Source organism: Antechinus flavipes, chromosome 4 (assembly GCF_016432865.1).
Source record: "Antechinus flavipes isolate AdamAnt ecotype Samford, QLD, Australia chromosome 4, AdamAnt_v2, whole genome shotgun sequence".
NCBI lineage: Eukaryota > Metazoa > Chordata > Mammalia > Dasyuromorphia > Dasyuridae > Antechinus > Antechinus flavipes.
The window spans coordinates 139,925,680-139,939,985 of NC_067401.1; the positions used below are offsets into that span (position 1 = coordinate 139,925,680).

Consider the following 14,306-nt stretch of genomic DNA (forward strand, 5'->3'; position numbering starts at 1 on the left):
AAGCAGCTTTGGGATCTCTCAGCCCAGAGATGATCAGGGAGTCAGACAAGTGGTCAGACAGTGAGTACAGGGGACCTGGTGCTGGCTCTGGGTGTAGCCAGCTCTGATTGGCAACCCTGTTGCACATACACAGTCTGGGTTGTGCTTCCATGACAAGAAGAGCGTATGTGGTCAGTCCCAGGAGAGCGGGGATCCTTCTCACAGTTCTAGGGCCAAGAGGAGGGCTAGTGTTTGCAATTACAAGGGGTGGGTGGCCCTGCCTGGGGAAAGACCAGACTGGAGACCTGGAGACCAGTGACCACACCTCTCCCTGGATTAGACACCACCTGGAAAGCACCAAAAACTTGCAGAACTTGCAGACCCCTCCCCCCACAACTCTCCCCCCTTCTCCCCCCCACCCACCTCCTGCAAACTTACTCTGAAAACTGCAGCATAAAAATCTGAAGCCGAAGAAGTGGATTCCTCCCTATTCCAGATGAACACAATCCAATTTTAATATAAAGTTCAAAGACCAAAAATACATGATAAAATTAGCAGGGAAGTAGAACAGTAATCCAGGGAGTAACAATGACTTGTACTAGAATGGAAGCTGTGAGTGAAGAAACATTAGATGATCTTTTCTCTCAGACTATGCCTCCCTCCCACCTTTGATCTACTTTCTTCTCAAGCAGCTTCACAACCCTGGATCACCCCCTGTGCTGCCCCTACTTGGATCTCAATCTCATTTGGGCCCCACCTCCCTCCACCAGCTCTCGGGAATCTGCTGCCATTCCGTTCTTCCTTCTCCTAGTTCTTCCATCTTTTATTCGGTGTCTCCTCCCTATGTTGCCTCTCTAACTGTGCATTCTATACTCCTGCCTCCCTAAGCCTTCAAAAAGCTCATTCCCAATATGTTTAGGGCACTCTGGATTGCTCTCTTCTGGATAGAGAGAAGACTCTATGAATACTTACCCCTCTTTGCTTCCCCTCCGTCCTCTCCCCATTCCCCAAACCCTGGTTTTCAGAATTTGATTTTGAGTTGAGTCTGTGGTTTTCTCTTATTCCCTGAGATCTGGGCAGGGGTCTTCTCTGAGTCTCACTGAGCCTAAGGTCTGTGAGTGCACTATCAGACAGAGTTCTCAAAGGGAGAATTAGTGTTTGCACCCATTAGACTGGGAGCTGGGGGTGGGGAGGGAAAGGGAGAGTATCTGCTCTTATTAGAGGAAAGACCTTCATCTTATCTTTATTCAGATTTGTTCCCCTCATTTCTCTTTTGAAAGCCAGCTCTGCCCCAGGAGATGCTGTATGTCCCTGGTCAATTGATCAGGGCAACCTCAACATTGGAAATGAGTTCCCACTCCCTCAACTTATTCACACTGCTGGGCTCAGGTTTCTCTGGCATTTCTCTCTGTCAGGATGGAGAGCCAAGGGTCAATAAAGGACTGATGGAAGACGCAGAAAGGAGACAGACACGGTGTTTCCATGAAACTTGCTTTTTATTAAGGAGCCAGGAAACAGTCACTTATAGCCCTCCTGCAGGTGCAGAAATGGAGGACTTAGCCCTCAGTGCTCCCCCAAGAATGGGAGGATCAGATTCATTGGAGCAGGGAGTCCTGGCCAGGTGGACTTTATCTGGTATGTAAATGAGATCCATCAAAACTTGGAATCATCACCAAACATAAAGTTCTTCTCACCTGGAGGGAAGGAAGAAGAAGGAAGCTTCTCAATCAGAATTTAGGGGATGTAGGCAGGACCTGGGGAGGAGGAGAAGATTCCTTGATGGAGGAATGACCCAATCAGAAAACATGGATTACCATCTGAGAGTGTCCAGGGGAGATTGGACAATATGGAAGGAACAAGAGCCAGCACGGCAGAAATACAGAATCCTGGTCTGGGAAGAGGAGAAATGGAGAAAGGAGGGGAGGCAGTGGATTGACCCCACTAATTTCTAAAAGACATGGACCAAGTCTTACCTGCCTTCTATTTCCTCTTTTGCTTAGCCCAGCACACAATCCACACTGCAGTTACTTACTGATTGCTTGTGGAAGGAAGGAAGGAATAAATCAAAGAAAACCACAGGACCCTTCAGAGGTTAATGAGGGAAAGAAACCACCAGATTTTTAACAAACCTACCGAACTCTTATCTTGTGCGAGGTCCTGTGTTAAGTGCCACGGATACCTGGTCAAGTCCCTGCCCTTGAGGAACTTGCTAGGAACTTGATAGTGGTTGGGAGGATGGGGATGCAAGGAAAAAGGGTTTGGGAAGGAGGGAGTGAATTTACCCAGACTTGCTGTTCTGGTTTCCTCTGCTGTCGGGAGCATCTCAGCTAGCTGGGTTTCTGCTTTCATGCTATCCCTCTTCCCATACCTGGAGGCAAGGCAAGAAGGTGGGGAGGGGGTCAGCGCTTGGTTGGCCTGCACTTCATCTTCACACTGAGAAGCTTGGTGGTGCTCCCCTGGGGGGAAGAGATATCCCCAGAGCCCGAGAGTGACAGGAGAGAGTTGAGGGGAATGAGAAGATACAGAAAGTGACTCAAAGTATGTCTCTCCCAGTCCCATTCCTCCCCAGTATTCTTTCATCTACTGTGGGCAGGAGAGAAGCCCTGCCAAGACCCAGAGTGCACTTGTGAATGTTAAACACACACACACACACACACACACACACACACACACACACACACTCCCCAGTACACAGCCTTGCCCCTCACCGCTGCCTGGTGATTAAGTTGAGATAATTCCGTAGTGAGTCATAGTAGCGATTTATCTCCTCCGGGGTGGCCTTTGGACCCGGGGGTTTGGGTTTGATGGGGTAGCTCTCCACCAGAGCCCCTAGGCAGGCCAGCAGAGCCAGTAGCTGAGCAGCCGACATCGCCCCTGGCCTCCAAATAGTCATCATCTGAAGAAGGAGAGAAAGGGCTAGCCGATCTCCCCATCATGTTTCTCTTCTCCCCTTCCCAAACCCCCTTCCCATTCACCCTCTCAAAGATTCCCAACAGCACTCAAAGCATTTAGCTTTCAGAGCTGGGAGGCTTCTTGGAGATCGACCCTCTCATTTTACACAGGGGGCAACGGAGGCTGAGACAGAACTGACTTGCCCAGAAATACACAGGTACCAACAAACATTTAGGCAGACTTGGGAATAAACACCTAAATCCACTCACAAACATCTTCACATTCACTGTTTTCCCAAACCCAGTTTGTATATTTGAGAAATATGGGTATAATTAACTGGCCCACCTCCCCATCACTACCCTGTCTATTCCTTGACCTTTCCCTACAAAATCCCAGTTATCAGAAAGAGGAAACCCTGTGGGGGAAAAGAAAAGCCAGCCAGGAGTTTGGTTGGGGCCTTCTTCACCCATTCTTACCACAACCTTGCTAGCCCCTGATAGCATCCTCCTTATTCCCTCCGAAGAGGTCAAGACCCTCAGATTCAGGTGTTCTCAAAGGACCATCTAGATCCTCCATCCTCAGAACACCCTATTATCTATTAAAGACTCCCTTACTCTTGCCTCTATTTGGCTAATGGGAAAGTCTCAATCTTGATTCTCCACTTACTCCCAGTTACTCCCTTCACTCTTTTAGTCTCCTACATCTCACAGCCAAGTGTCCTCTCTAAAGCCCCTGCTATCTTACTCTTAATTTTCCTCAGTTTCCCTTAATTCCTTGGAGAGGGTGGTCTCCTTCTGACACCCTTTACCCTGTCCCCAAACCCTCCCTTGATTGTACCTTGTTTAAATACTCACTGTATCAATTTGGGAGCTTAGGAACAAGAAGCAGATAAAGCAAAGAAAGAGTAGGGGTTGAAGCTATTTGCTGGGCCCAGCCGACTCCCTCCGGGGTTTTCTCCTCCTGGGGCTTGTTTATAACTGCTAGAGAAGAAGGAAGGGAGGGGAAAGGAGAGGGCATTAGGAGAGGGGGAGGGCAAAAGAAGGTGGTGATTGAGAGGGGGAGGTCCCTCCTTCCCCATCTAATAGGATCATCTGACTTCTTTACCAACATTGATAAGGATGCTGTTGCTACCTCCTTAGGAACTGAGGTGGGTTAGACTGATAGAGATAATGATGAAGGTCCCTCTGAAAAGGAATCCCCACTCCACCTTTCTCATCCCCTTAGCTGAATAAAAAAAGGACCAGGTGTGGTGAGTATATAGAATCTATTTTTGATTTATTTAATATTTTTCCCCATTGCATTCAAAAACATTTTTACATGTTTTTTAAATTTTTGAATTCTAGATTCCGTTTCTTATCCCCACCCACAAGTAAGAAATCACATGTGAAATTATGAAAAAACATTTCTATAAAAGTCAAGTTGTGAAAGAAAACAGATCTACCATCCTAATGAAAATAAAAACCCTCAAGAAAAATTAAGTTTAAAAAGAGAGAGAGATAGAGAAAGAGAGAATCCTTCAATCTGTTTTCAGACAGTTAGTTCCTTCTTTGGGTATGGATAGGATTTGTCATCCTAAATCCTTCATAGTAGTCATGGATGATTACTTTGCTGAGAATAGCAGTCATTTACAACTAGTTCTCCCAGAACATTGCTATTACTTTGTATATAGTACATTTCACTTTGCTTGAGTTCATAGAGGACTTTCCAGGTAATGTGTTGTTGGTTTTTTTCTGAAAGTATCCCACTCATCATTTCCCATAGAACAATAATTCTATCATAAGCACATACAATAGTTTATTGAGACATTCCCCAATTGATGGGCATTTCCTTAATTTCCAATTATTTTGCCCTGAGAAGAGAGCTGCTATGAATATATCTTGTACATATAGGTCATTTTCCTTTTTTAAAAATTTCTTTTAGTATTCATGCCTAGTAGTAGTGTTGTTAGGTCAAAGGATAATTTATAGCCCTTTGAACACAGATCATATCTTTTGATCATTATTAATTGGGGCATGGCTCTTCTTTTTTATAATTTGATTCAGTTCCCTCTATCTTTGAGAAATAGGACCTTATCAGAAAAATTTGCTTTGAAATTCTTTTTACAATTACTATTGTTAACTGTATCCCCCTTTCATTTATTTTCTCTCCTTTCACCCTGTCTCTCCTCAAAAGTGTTTTGGAACTGACCTCTCCCTTCCCTTTTATATCTATCACTCTCCTCCCTTTTCCATATCTCATTCCCCTCCTATTGCAGGGTAAGATAGATTTCTAGAGGGTATAGAATCAATAGGATGAGTTCCCTATTTTGAATCCATGCCAAACCTGCCTCACTCACCATAGTTGTCCATCCAGACATTTTATTTTATCTGATCAATACATGGGAGGAGGGAGCTGACTGGTTGGCTTCTAAAGTCTCATTCCAACATTTATTCAGCTCACTTGGGTGGGTAAAGGAGAGACTTCTGGGGGGTAGGAGCAGTTAGAAGTATTAGGTGAAGTAGTAAAAAAAAAAAAAAAGGAAGGTTTTTCAGACATTGTGGTTGGTGATTGGATTGAATAATTTTTTTAGCCCCTGGACTTCATGTGGAAAGGAGGAAGTGCCTTGTAGAAGGTCTGAAATGCTAAGGTATCAGGGGTGTGTCATGGTTTTGTCTCTGAAAAAAATCAGGCTTGGTCTCCAACCTAAGCAAAGGCATTTAATGACATTTAAACACCGAGTTGGTAAACCAGGCTCTCTGAAGGAGTCAGCAGCCCAGCAAAGCAAGACAAGGATTTTAATAGAGTAAATGGTGCTGATTACACCAGAAGATATGTAAAATATGAGGTTGTAGGAGGAATTTGTTGACATGGTGAGGTCCTAAAGCCTTGGTGGAACTCTGCAGGCAGTTATGCGTACAGAAAAACCCAACGGGGTGGGAGGGTGGCCAGGGGTATTAATGTATGATAATGACATTGTAACCATAGGTTCATCCAAGAACAGCAAAAAAAAAAAAAAAAAAAAAAAAGGGAAACTGTGCAGGCACCATGTTGGGGAAAAGATCTATGAAGGTTTGCGGTCCAATGTCTGTTCTGTATTCTGTTGTTGCTACTCTCTTATTCACTGATTTCTATACTATACCTAAACTAGATGATGTGGTCATCAGGGCATGCTGATCTGCTTTTTGCTAGTTATTTCTGTGAGGCTTGGGGTTGGAGCCAACAATTAGAATCCTATCAAAAGGATGCCCTTTTTGTATGTCCTCTCTCCAAAAGGAAACAAGTACTTATTAAGCCCTTACCACACACTATGCTAGGAGCTTCCCAAACAGTATCTCATTTGATCCTCATGAGGCAAGTAAGTGCTACTATTATCCCCCAATTCACAGTAAAGGAAATTGAGGCAGAAATAACTTAAGTGATTTGTGCAAGGTCATAAAATTAGTAAATATTTGAAGCTAGATTTAAACTTAGGTCTCCCAAACTTCAGGTCTACTGTTCTATCTACTGTACTACCTAGCCTCCTCTATCTCTACATAGACCAGGATTTATATGCTGGGCAGTAGTAAACTTTACAAACTTTCATTCTCAGAAACAGTTGCATCTCAGATGACTCAAATGCACTCAGATGGTGCCAGCCAGGTACAAGCCAGGCTAAGGGGGCCAAAGAAGTTATCAATCATTAGAATTCTGCCTGACCAGACATTCAATACCATCTTCTTAAGGAATGGTGAGGTGAACCAAGACCACTGATTTTTTCAAGGGAAGTGTGTTATCTACCTAAGATTTGAATACAGCAGTAGAGAGAGCCAAGCACTCAAATACTTGGGATATCCCCCAAGCCTTATGAAGAATAAGAGATGACTCCCTCCAGTCCCTCACCTCCCTTCCCAAGCTATCCCAACTTATTTTGGAGTCTGAAAATAAGAATTACACCAAGAATGTATAGGAGACCATGTCTTCATTAGACCAACATCCCCACACTAATAGAAGTCTAGAACCTGATCTCCATCCCACCTCTATGGAGAAGTCAGATTCAGCACCTTCAACAGCTCCTTTGGACTCACAGAAGATTTGGGGAAGGTGGGTGATATAGGGAGATACTCAGGTTATCTCTGGTTGACACCAGAGCAGCGAATGGATTCCTAGAAGCTATGTAATAATCACATGAAAATCATTCATTGCTTTTCATTTTCCATTCTGCTGAGACATCATATCTAATCCTAGCTTGTGGAAAGGGACAGAGCCTGAACTAATAGGCTGAGAGAAATCAAGAAATACAGAAAGGGAGAGAGATAATGAGAGTGAGACAGTGAAATGAACAGAACTAATAGATTGAAAGAAAGAAAACAAACCAAATATCAATCAATAGAGAAATGGAGAATGAGATAATGATTTCAATAAAATTCACAAGTAAAATTAAAAGAACTCAAGAGACAGTGAAACAGATGAGAAGTAAGGAGACATACTAAAGCTTTAGGTATTGCACACACAGAGATGGAGAAACAGTGACAGAAACAGAATCATATCTGGAACAAAGATGTAAAGATAGAATTTACTGGTTATAGGCTAGGAGGAGGGTTCCTAAGAATGAAAGGGAAGGACAGTCCACCTAAGGAGAGTTGATGGACAGAGCATCTAAAGACAGATGAAATCCATTCTTCCATCCTTTTAATTGATCAGCAGAATTGATCCTTCCCTACCTGATTGACTAGATGGAACTGTTGACATCTCAAAATTCATCATGGGGAAATAAAGAGATTTTGGGGAGTCCCAGGTCCTCTTGAGAATGTGTTCTTAAGCTTTGTGATGTCATGGACCCCATTTGGTATTCTGGTGAAGCTTTCTTATGGACCCTTCTCAGAAGAATGTTTAAAATTCATAAAATACATGGATCTATAAAGGAAATCAATTACATTAAGATAAAATGGTAAAAAAAAATCAAATTCATGAAATAATCATATTCTTGGGAGAAATTTTGGGAGCAACTAATATTACATTCTCTAACCCTTTGTCTCTAGGCAGTTTTGTGAGTATAACATCCAAGACAGAGAGCTGTTGGTCCTATTTGTAAAGCTTTCCAGGGGTAGCATCCTATGGCTCCTTTTAATTACCTGTTTTTAAGTCAACTTACTCTGATTTTCTGGAAAGTATTCTTTATCAGTGAGTTGTATCATATGGAATGAACACATCTCCCTTCCACAGCCCATATTAGTTCCCGTCTCTGGGAAAGGATCTCAGTTGGAGGGATCTGATAAAGGAAATCCAATCCTTGTCCTCGGGGAACTCCCTGAAGGGAGGAGCAGGAAGCTATCCTGACATCGTCAGGACAAACACTGTTACTAAATTAAGACCAGATGATTTAAATATGGACTGTATATGCCAATTTGAGGGATTATGAGGAAGGAATATTAAAAACACTAGTTAAGGTTAATCGCAAAGGATCCTGAACCATAATGGAACAGAGAAAAGCAAGCACTGGAAAGAGAAGGAATGTGGCTTGGCTGAAATCCACCAAGATGACCTGGAAAATTTTCCCTCCCAACAAAATGTTAATGTACTTCTTTTCTTGTTTCTACTCCATTACTGAAAAGCTCTGAATCAATATTAAAAGGTTCCATGATTTCTTCATTCTGGAAACACTCCTACCAATGTACTCATCTATAACTTTTTAAAAAGCTGTAAGAATAAATAAAATAATAACAGTATCATTTTATGAATACCTATCATGTGCCAGGTATTTTACAAATATTTTCGATTTTCATTTTATTTTCACAACAGCCTTGGAAGGTAGGTGCTCTTATTATCCCCATTTTCCAGATGAGGAAATGGACTTACCCAAGATCTCACAACTAGTTAACATGAAAATTCAGATTTTAACTAGGAACTTCCTAAATCTAGGTCTAGCACTATCCCGTTTCAACAATCTATCTCAAAAGGGATCAGTGAACACAAGATACAAATTTTAAAATAATAGCAGAAAAATAAGTTTCCTTTTAGAATTTATATTCTAATTTTTCTATATTGTCAACCCCAATATGATTCATTAGAATGTTTTAATTGTGTTTTGGAAAGAAATGTAGCTGCAACTCATTAATGAGTTCATGTTCTGCTATACAAAAAAAAAAAAAATCTACTCTCAAACCCATAGAAAGAGAATAAATATGTAAAGCAGAAGTTCAATAAAAAGTTAAATCTTGATTCACACCCCTAAAAAAAAGTGTCTAAGTTACTGAGAGAAGAATTTTTGTTTTTGCTTTTTGCTTCTCTCTTGGAACTCAGCACAGTTCTTGACACATTAAAAAGAACTTCATAAATGCTTGTTTATTGACTGACAAAAATAACTTAATAATTAAGTCTTACTCAGTGATTCATCTATGGTCATACAGCTAGTAAATGTCAAAAGGAGGCTTTCTTGATTCCAAGTCTAGCACTTTATCTGCTAAGTCACACTACACCATACAAATGGGCTGAAGGTCTCAAGTCTTTTTAAAGTTAAATTTGACCTTAGTGGGATTTACTTTTAAAATACAGTTGTGTATTGTGGGGGACATTATATTAGAGTAGCTGATAGAAGGGAAGAACAAGACCTAGACCAGATGGGGAAAAAAGCTATTAGTTTTCTGGGGGCTTTTTGTAAAAATAAAGGACAGGCAGGTGATGAGAGGGCACTGTGCAGATAACAATTGACATAGTGTTCAGCAAAAGAGATATGAGGAAACAGAATAGAAAAAGAACATAGGTATTCTTGAGTCTGAAGACAGAAAACAGGCCATCTCTAGAAGGTTTTGCTAATTACCTGGAGAAGAGAAACAAGAGATTTAATAAGAAATTGATTCCTTCAGAGACTAGAAAGCAGAAATGGGGTTGGGAGATTATAAAATATGGTGACAGAGCAGAAGATGGGTTAGTTAGTCAGGACCAAGGTAAAAAGAAAAAAATAAAAATAGTCCATAGATTTGATTTCATCAGCCTCTACCCGTGTAGAATGGTTAACTCAACTCAGAGTTGTCTGAGGCTCTGGAGAATTAAATCATTTGCTAAGAATAATACACTTAGTTTGTATCTGAACCCAGATATTTTCATCTCCAAGATTTTTATCTATCTTTCTTTTTCATAGTATTTTTTAACTAAAACTTTTTATTTTCAAAATGCATGGATAATTTTCTTCCCCCCCCCCTTAGGCAATTGGGGTTAAGTGACTTGCCCAGGGTCACACAGGTAGGAAGTATTAAGTGTCTGAGATCAGATTTGAACTCAGATCCTCCTGACTTCAAGACTGATGCTCTATCCACTGTGCCGTCTAGCTGCTCCTATGTGGACAATTTTCATCATTCACCCCTACAAAACCCTGTGTACCAATAATCTTCCCTCCCTCCCCCCTACTCTCTTTCCTAGAGTGCAAGTGATGAAATATGTTACAAACATGTGTGATTCTTCCACATATATTTCCACAAATATGTTACATAAGAAAAATCAAATCAAACAGGAAAAAATGAAAAAGAAAACAAAATGCAAGCAAACAACAACAAAAAGAGTGAAAATACAATGTCATGGTCCACATTCACTTCCTACTGGTCTCTCTCAGGGTGCAAATGGTTCTCTTCATTATAAGACCAGTGGAACTGTCCTGAATCATCTCATTGTTGAGGAGAGCCACATCCATCAGAGTTGTTTAATCTCTCTTTCTTATCTCTGCCTCTTTTCTCTTTCATTATCTCTACTTCTCTATTTTTCCATTCCTCTTCCTGTCGCTTCTCACTTTCTTCTTCATTTTCTATGTCTCCCCATCTCTCTCTTTTTCCTCCATTTACCTCTCCCCCTCATGTTTTCTTATCTCTCTCCTCTTCTCTTCTTATATCTTCTCTCCATTTACCTCTTCATGTCTTCTTATCTCTTTCCTCCATTTCTCTCCCTCATCTCTTCTCATCTCTCTCTTCCATATATCTCTCTCCTCTTTTTATCTCTCTCCTCCATTTCTCTCTTTATCTCATCTCCCCCCTCCATTTCTCTCTCCCCCATTACTCATCTTTCACCCTCATCTCGTTATCTCTCTTCCATTTATCTCTCTGCTTCTCTTATTTCTCTCCTCAATTTATTTTTCACCTTAAAAAATATCTTTCTTCTCCATTTCTCTCTCCCCATCTCTTCTCATCTCTCTCCTCCATTTCTCTTTCCCCATCACTTATCTTTCTCCCCTTCTCTTCTTATCTCTCTTCTCCATTTATCTCTTTTCTTATCTCTTCTCCATTTAAATCGCTTCCTCATCTCTCATCTCTCCTCCATCTTTCTCCTCATTTTTTCTTATCTCTCTCTCCTCAATTTACCTCTCTCTCTCTCATCTCTCTTATCTCTTATTTCTCTTCTCCCCTTATCTGTCATGTATCCTTCTCATCTTTTCTTACTTTATTTTCTACTTCTCTTCCCTATTTATCTCTTTCCTCATCTCATCTCCTCTTTTCTCTTTTCTTTTCTCTCTTCTCTATTTCTCTCTCCCCATTTCTCTTTCCCTCATCTCTTTCTATATTTCTCTTTCATTTTTCTCTCTCTCCTTATCTCTTCTCCATTTCTCTCAGTTCTTACCTCTTCTCTCCATTTTTCTCTCTCATCTCCTCTCATTTCTCTCCTCCATTTATCTCTGTCCTCCATTTATCTTTCTTCTTTATCTCTTTTTATCTTTCTTCTCCATTTCTCTCTCCCCATCTCTTCTCATCTCTTTTCTCCATTTTTCTCTCCTCTTATCTTTCTCTTCCATTTCTTTCTCTCCCCCATCTCTTCTCATCTCTCTTCCCATCTCCTCTCATCTATTTATTCCCTTCCTTCTCTTATCTCTCACCCCCATTTATCTCTGTCCTCATCCTTTCCTCTTATCTCTCCTTCATTTATCTCTTTCCCTCATCTCTTCTTATCTTTCTTCATCATCTCTACCTCATCTTTTTTTAATCGCTCTCTTCTCCATCTCTCTTGCTCCTTGTCTCTTATCGTTCTTCTCCATTTCTCTCTCACTCATTTCTCTTTCTCATCTCTTCTCATTTCTCTCATTTCTCCCCTCCGTTTCTCTCTCCCCTTCTCTTCTTATTTCTCTCCTCCATTTCTCTCTCTCCCCCATTTAGCTTTCTTCTCTTCCCTCTCCATTTTTCTCTCTCATCTCTCTCCCCATCTTTTCTCATTTCTCTCTCCTCCCTTTATTTCTCTTATCCCTTTTCTTTATTTCTCTCTCCTCCCCTCCCCCAGATTCTTCTCTCCTCCAATTCCAGGGGGAAAGTTCCTATTTCTCGCTTTGTCTCTACTGAGACTCTTGATCTCTTGATCTCTCTAATCTTGGGAAGAAATCTATTAGTGGCATAAGATAAGAGTTCAAAATTAGCAGTTAGAAAACTAAGTTTGCAATTTCAGCTCTGCCACTTATAACTTAGATGAACTTTGGCAATTTTCCTTAGTTGCCTCATCTGTTAGATGAGGGGGTCAGATCAGATGACATATAAAGCCATCCCTTCTGACTCTAAATCACTGATCCTAATTAGTCTCTCCTAATCATCCTTTCTGTGTTTTTTCTCTCCTCCTATTTTTGTTCTTCATCTCCATCCCTCTGCTTTCCTTTCTCCTCTCCTCTTCCCATCTGAGACTCCTGAGGCTATTATCCTATCTATCCCTTTGCTGTCTTCCATGCTTTTTACTATCCACTTATCTTGGGGCAGGATGTAAATATGTGTTGGAGAAGAAAGGAGGGGATTGAAACCACTATGTGTCATTTATTCTTTTCCTCTTTAACATCTCCATTAGTTCTAAAACCCATGGAAAAATCATTAGTTCTGACTATATCAGATCAGTCACCCATCAGCAATTAGAGAACAGGGAAGGAGGGGGAGAAATAAATGAACAATCACCTTCCATCTGCACCACTGCCTTGGATGAATGTGGCAGTGACATCTGGGAAGGGAACAGAGGGGCCTCCAGGTTTGTCAGGTTGTAAATCATGACACCTGGACCCCTTCCTAGCTCTCCTTTTCAGCTTCATTATCCTCACCTGCTTCCTGGCAAGGGAATAGGAAAAGATTGGTATAGAAAAAGATCAGATCATATGCTCCGGGGGCAATTCAATTGACTCTTAAAAACTGAGGCTTCAGCCTCCAGGTACTAAGAATGGAGGGGGAAGGGGGGAGGCAGGGACCTCCATTCCTTCTCTCTGGTTTCCTCCACATGTCTTTTGCAACCCTCATGTGCAGAAGTCTTAGCTGCAGATTCATCTCTGTGGAAAATGGGAAAGGCCTCTCTGCAGAGAGGGAAATTAATGCCTCTTGGATCCAAGAGATTCCTTGCTGGATATTCCCTGGGAGAACAGAAGATCAAACTCTAGTAGCTCAAAAAATAATTGGAGCATCCAGGCTTCAGGCATCTACAATTTTTCAAACACACCATTTCCTGAGTAGTTTTATACAATGAAGTAAACTCACACTAGCATATGGGCTTAAGCACACTCTCACATTCTCCTATATACAAAATAATCTAAACTCATTCAGTCTCTGTCTCTCTCTGTCTCTGTCTCTGTCTGTCTCTCTCTATGTCTCTCTCTCTCTCTCTTTCTCTTTGTGTCTCTATCTGTCTCTCTCTGTGTGTCTCTCTCTCTGTCTCTCTCTCTCTCTTTCTCTCTGTCTTTCTCTCTCTGTCTCTCTCTCTCTCTGTCTTTTTCTCTCTCTCTCTGTCTCTCTCTCTCTCTCTTTCTCTCTCTCTCTCTGTCTCTCTCTCTGTGTCTCTGTCTCTCTCTCTCTTTCTCTGTCTTTCTCTCTCTCTCTCTCTCTCTCTCTCTCTCTCTGTGTGTGCCTTTCTCTTTCTCTCTCTCTCTGTGTCTCTCTCTCTCTGTGTCTCTCTGTCTCTGTCGCTCTCTGTATCTCTCTGTCTCTCTATTTCTCTGTCTCTCTCTCTGTGTCTTTCTCTCTTTGTCTCTGTCTCTCTCTGTGTGCCTTTCTCTCTGTCTTTCTCTGTGTCTCTCTGTCTCTGTCGCTCTCTGTGTCTCTCTGTCTCTGTGTCTCTCTGTCTCTGTGTGTGTGTGTCTCTGTCTCTGTCTCTCTCATTCTCTCTCTCTCTCTCTCTCTCTCTCTCTCTCTCTCTCTCTCACATACACACACACACACACACACACACACACACACACACACACAGAAAAAATCCACATTACAGACCCCAAAGTGACTGTAATCAGTCACTTTGTAACTTTGTAAGAGTTTCATCCCCAAAACCCTCACCCCTATGTTCCAGAGTACACATTGACCTCTGAGACCTCTTCCAAGCTATTTATCACTATTAGGAACCCATGAATCAAGGATATCCATCTCTGGCCAGGATGGGGGATGAGGGTGGGAGAAGAGGAAATGGGCTTCTCTTGTGCCAATATCTGGGGCCCCTGAGTTTCTTGAGGTAAGAAGAGTTTGTTTGTCAATGTAAGTGGCATCTGTGTACAG

General features: G+C 41.6%; 1 protein-coding gene across 4 annotated transcripts in view; it reads right to left on the reverse strand.

The window, feature by feature from the left end:
- Positions 1–1,456: 1,456 nt before the first annotated feature.
- PYY (peptide YY) overlaps positions 1,457–14,306 on the reverse strand; it is a 41,290-nt gene continuing 28,440 nt past the window's right edge. Inside the window, exons 2-6 of one of the 4 annotated variants that reach the window (XM_051994809.1) lie at positions 7,551–7,743; positions 3,726–3,851; positions 2,688–2,875; positions 2,262–2,347; positions 1,457–1,673 (exon numbers count right to left, since the gene is read on the reverse strand). In XM_051994809.1, the coding sequence (XP_051850769.1) occupies positions 1,633–1,673; positions 2,262–2,347; positions 2,688–2,875 (315 nt within the window). In that variant the 5' untranslated portion in view covers positions 3,726–3,851; positions 7,551–7,743 and the 3' untranslated portion in view covers positions 1,457–1,632. The other 3 variants (XM_051994807.1, XM_051994806.1, XM_051994808.1) reach the window with 3 other exon arrangements.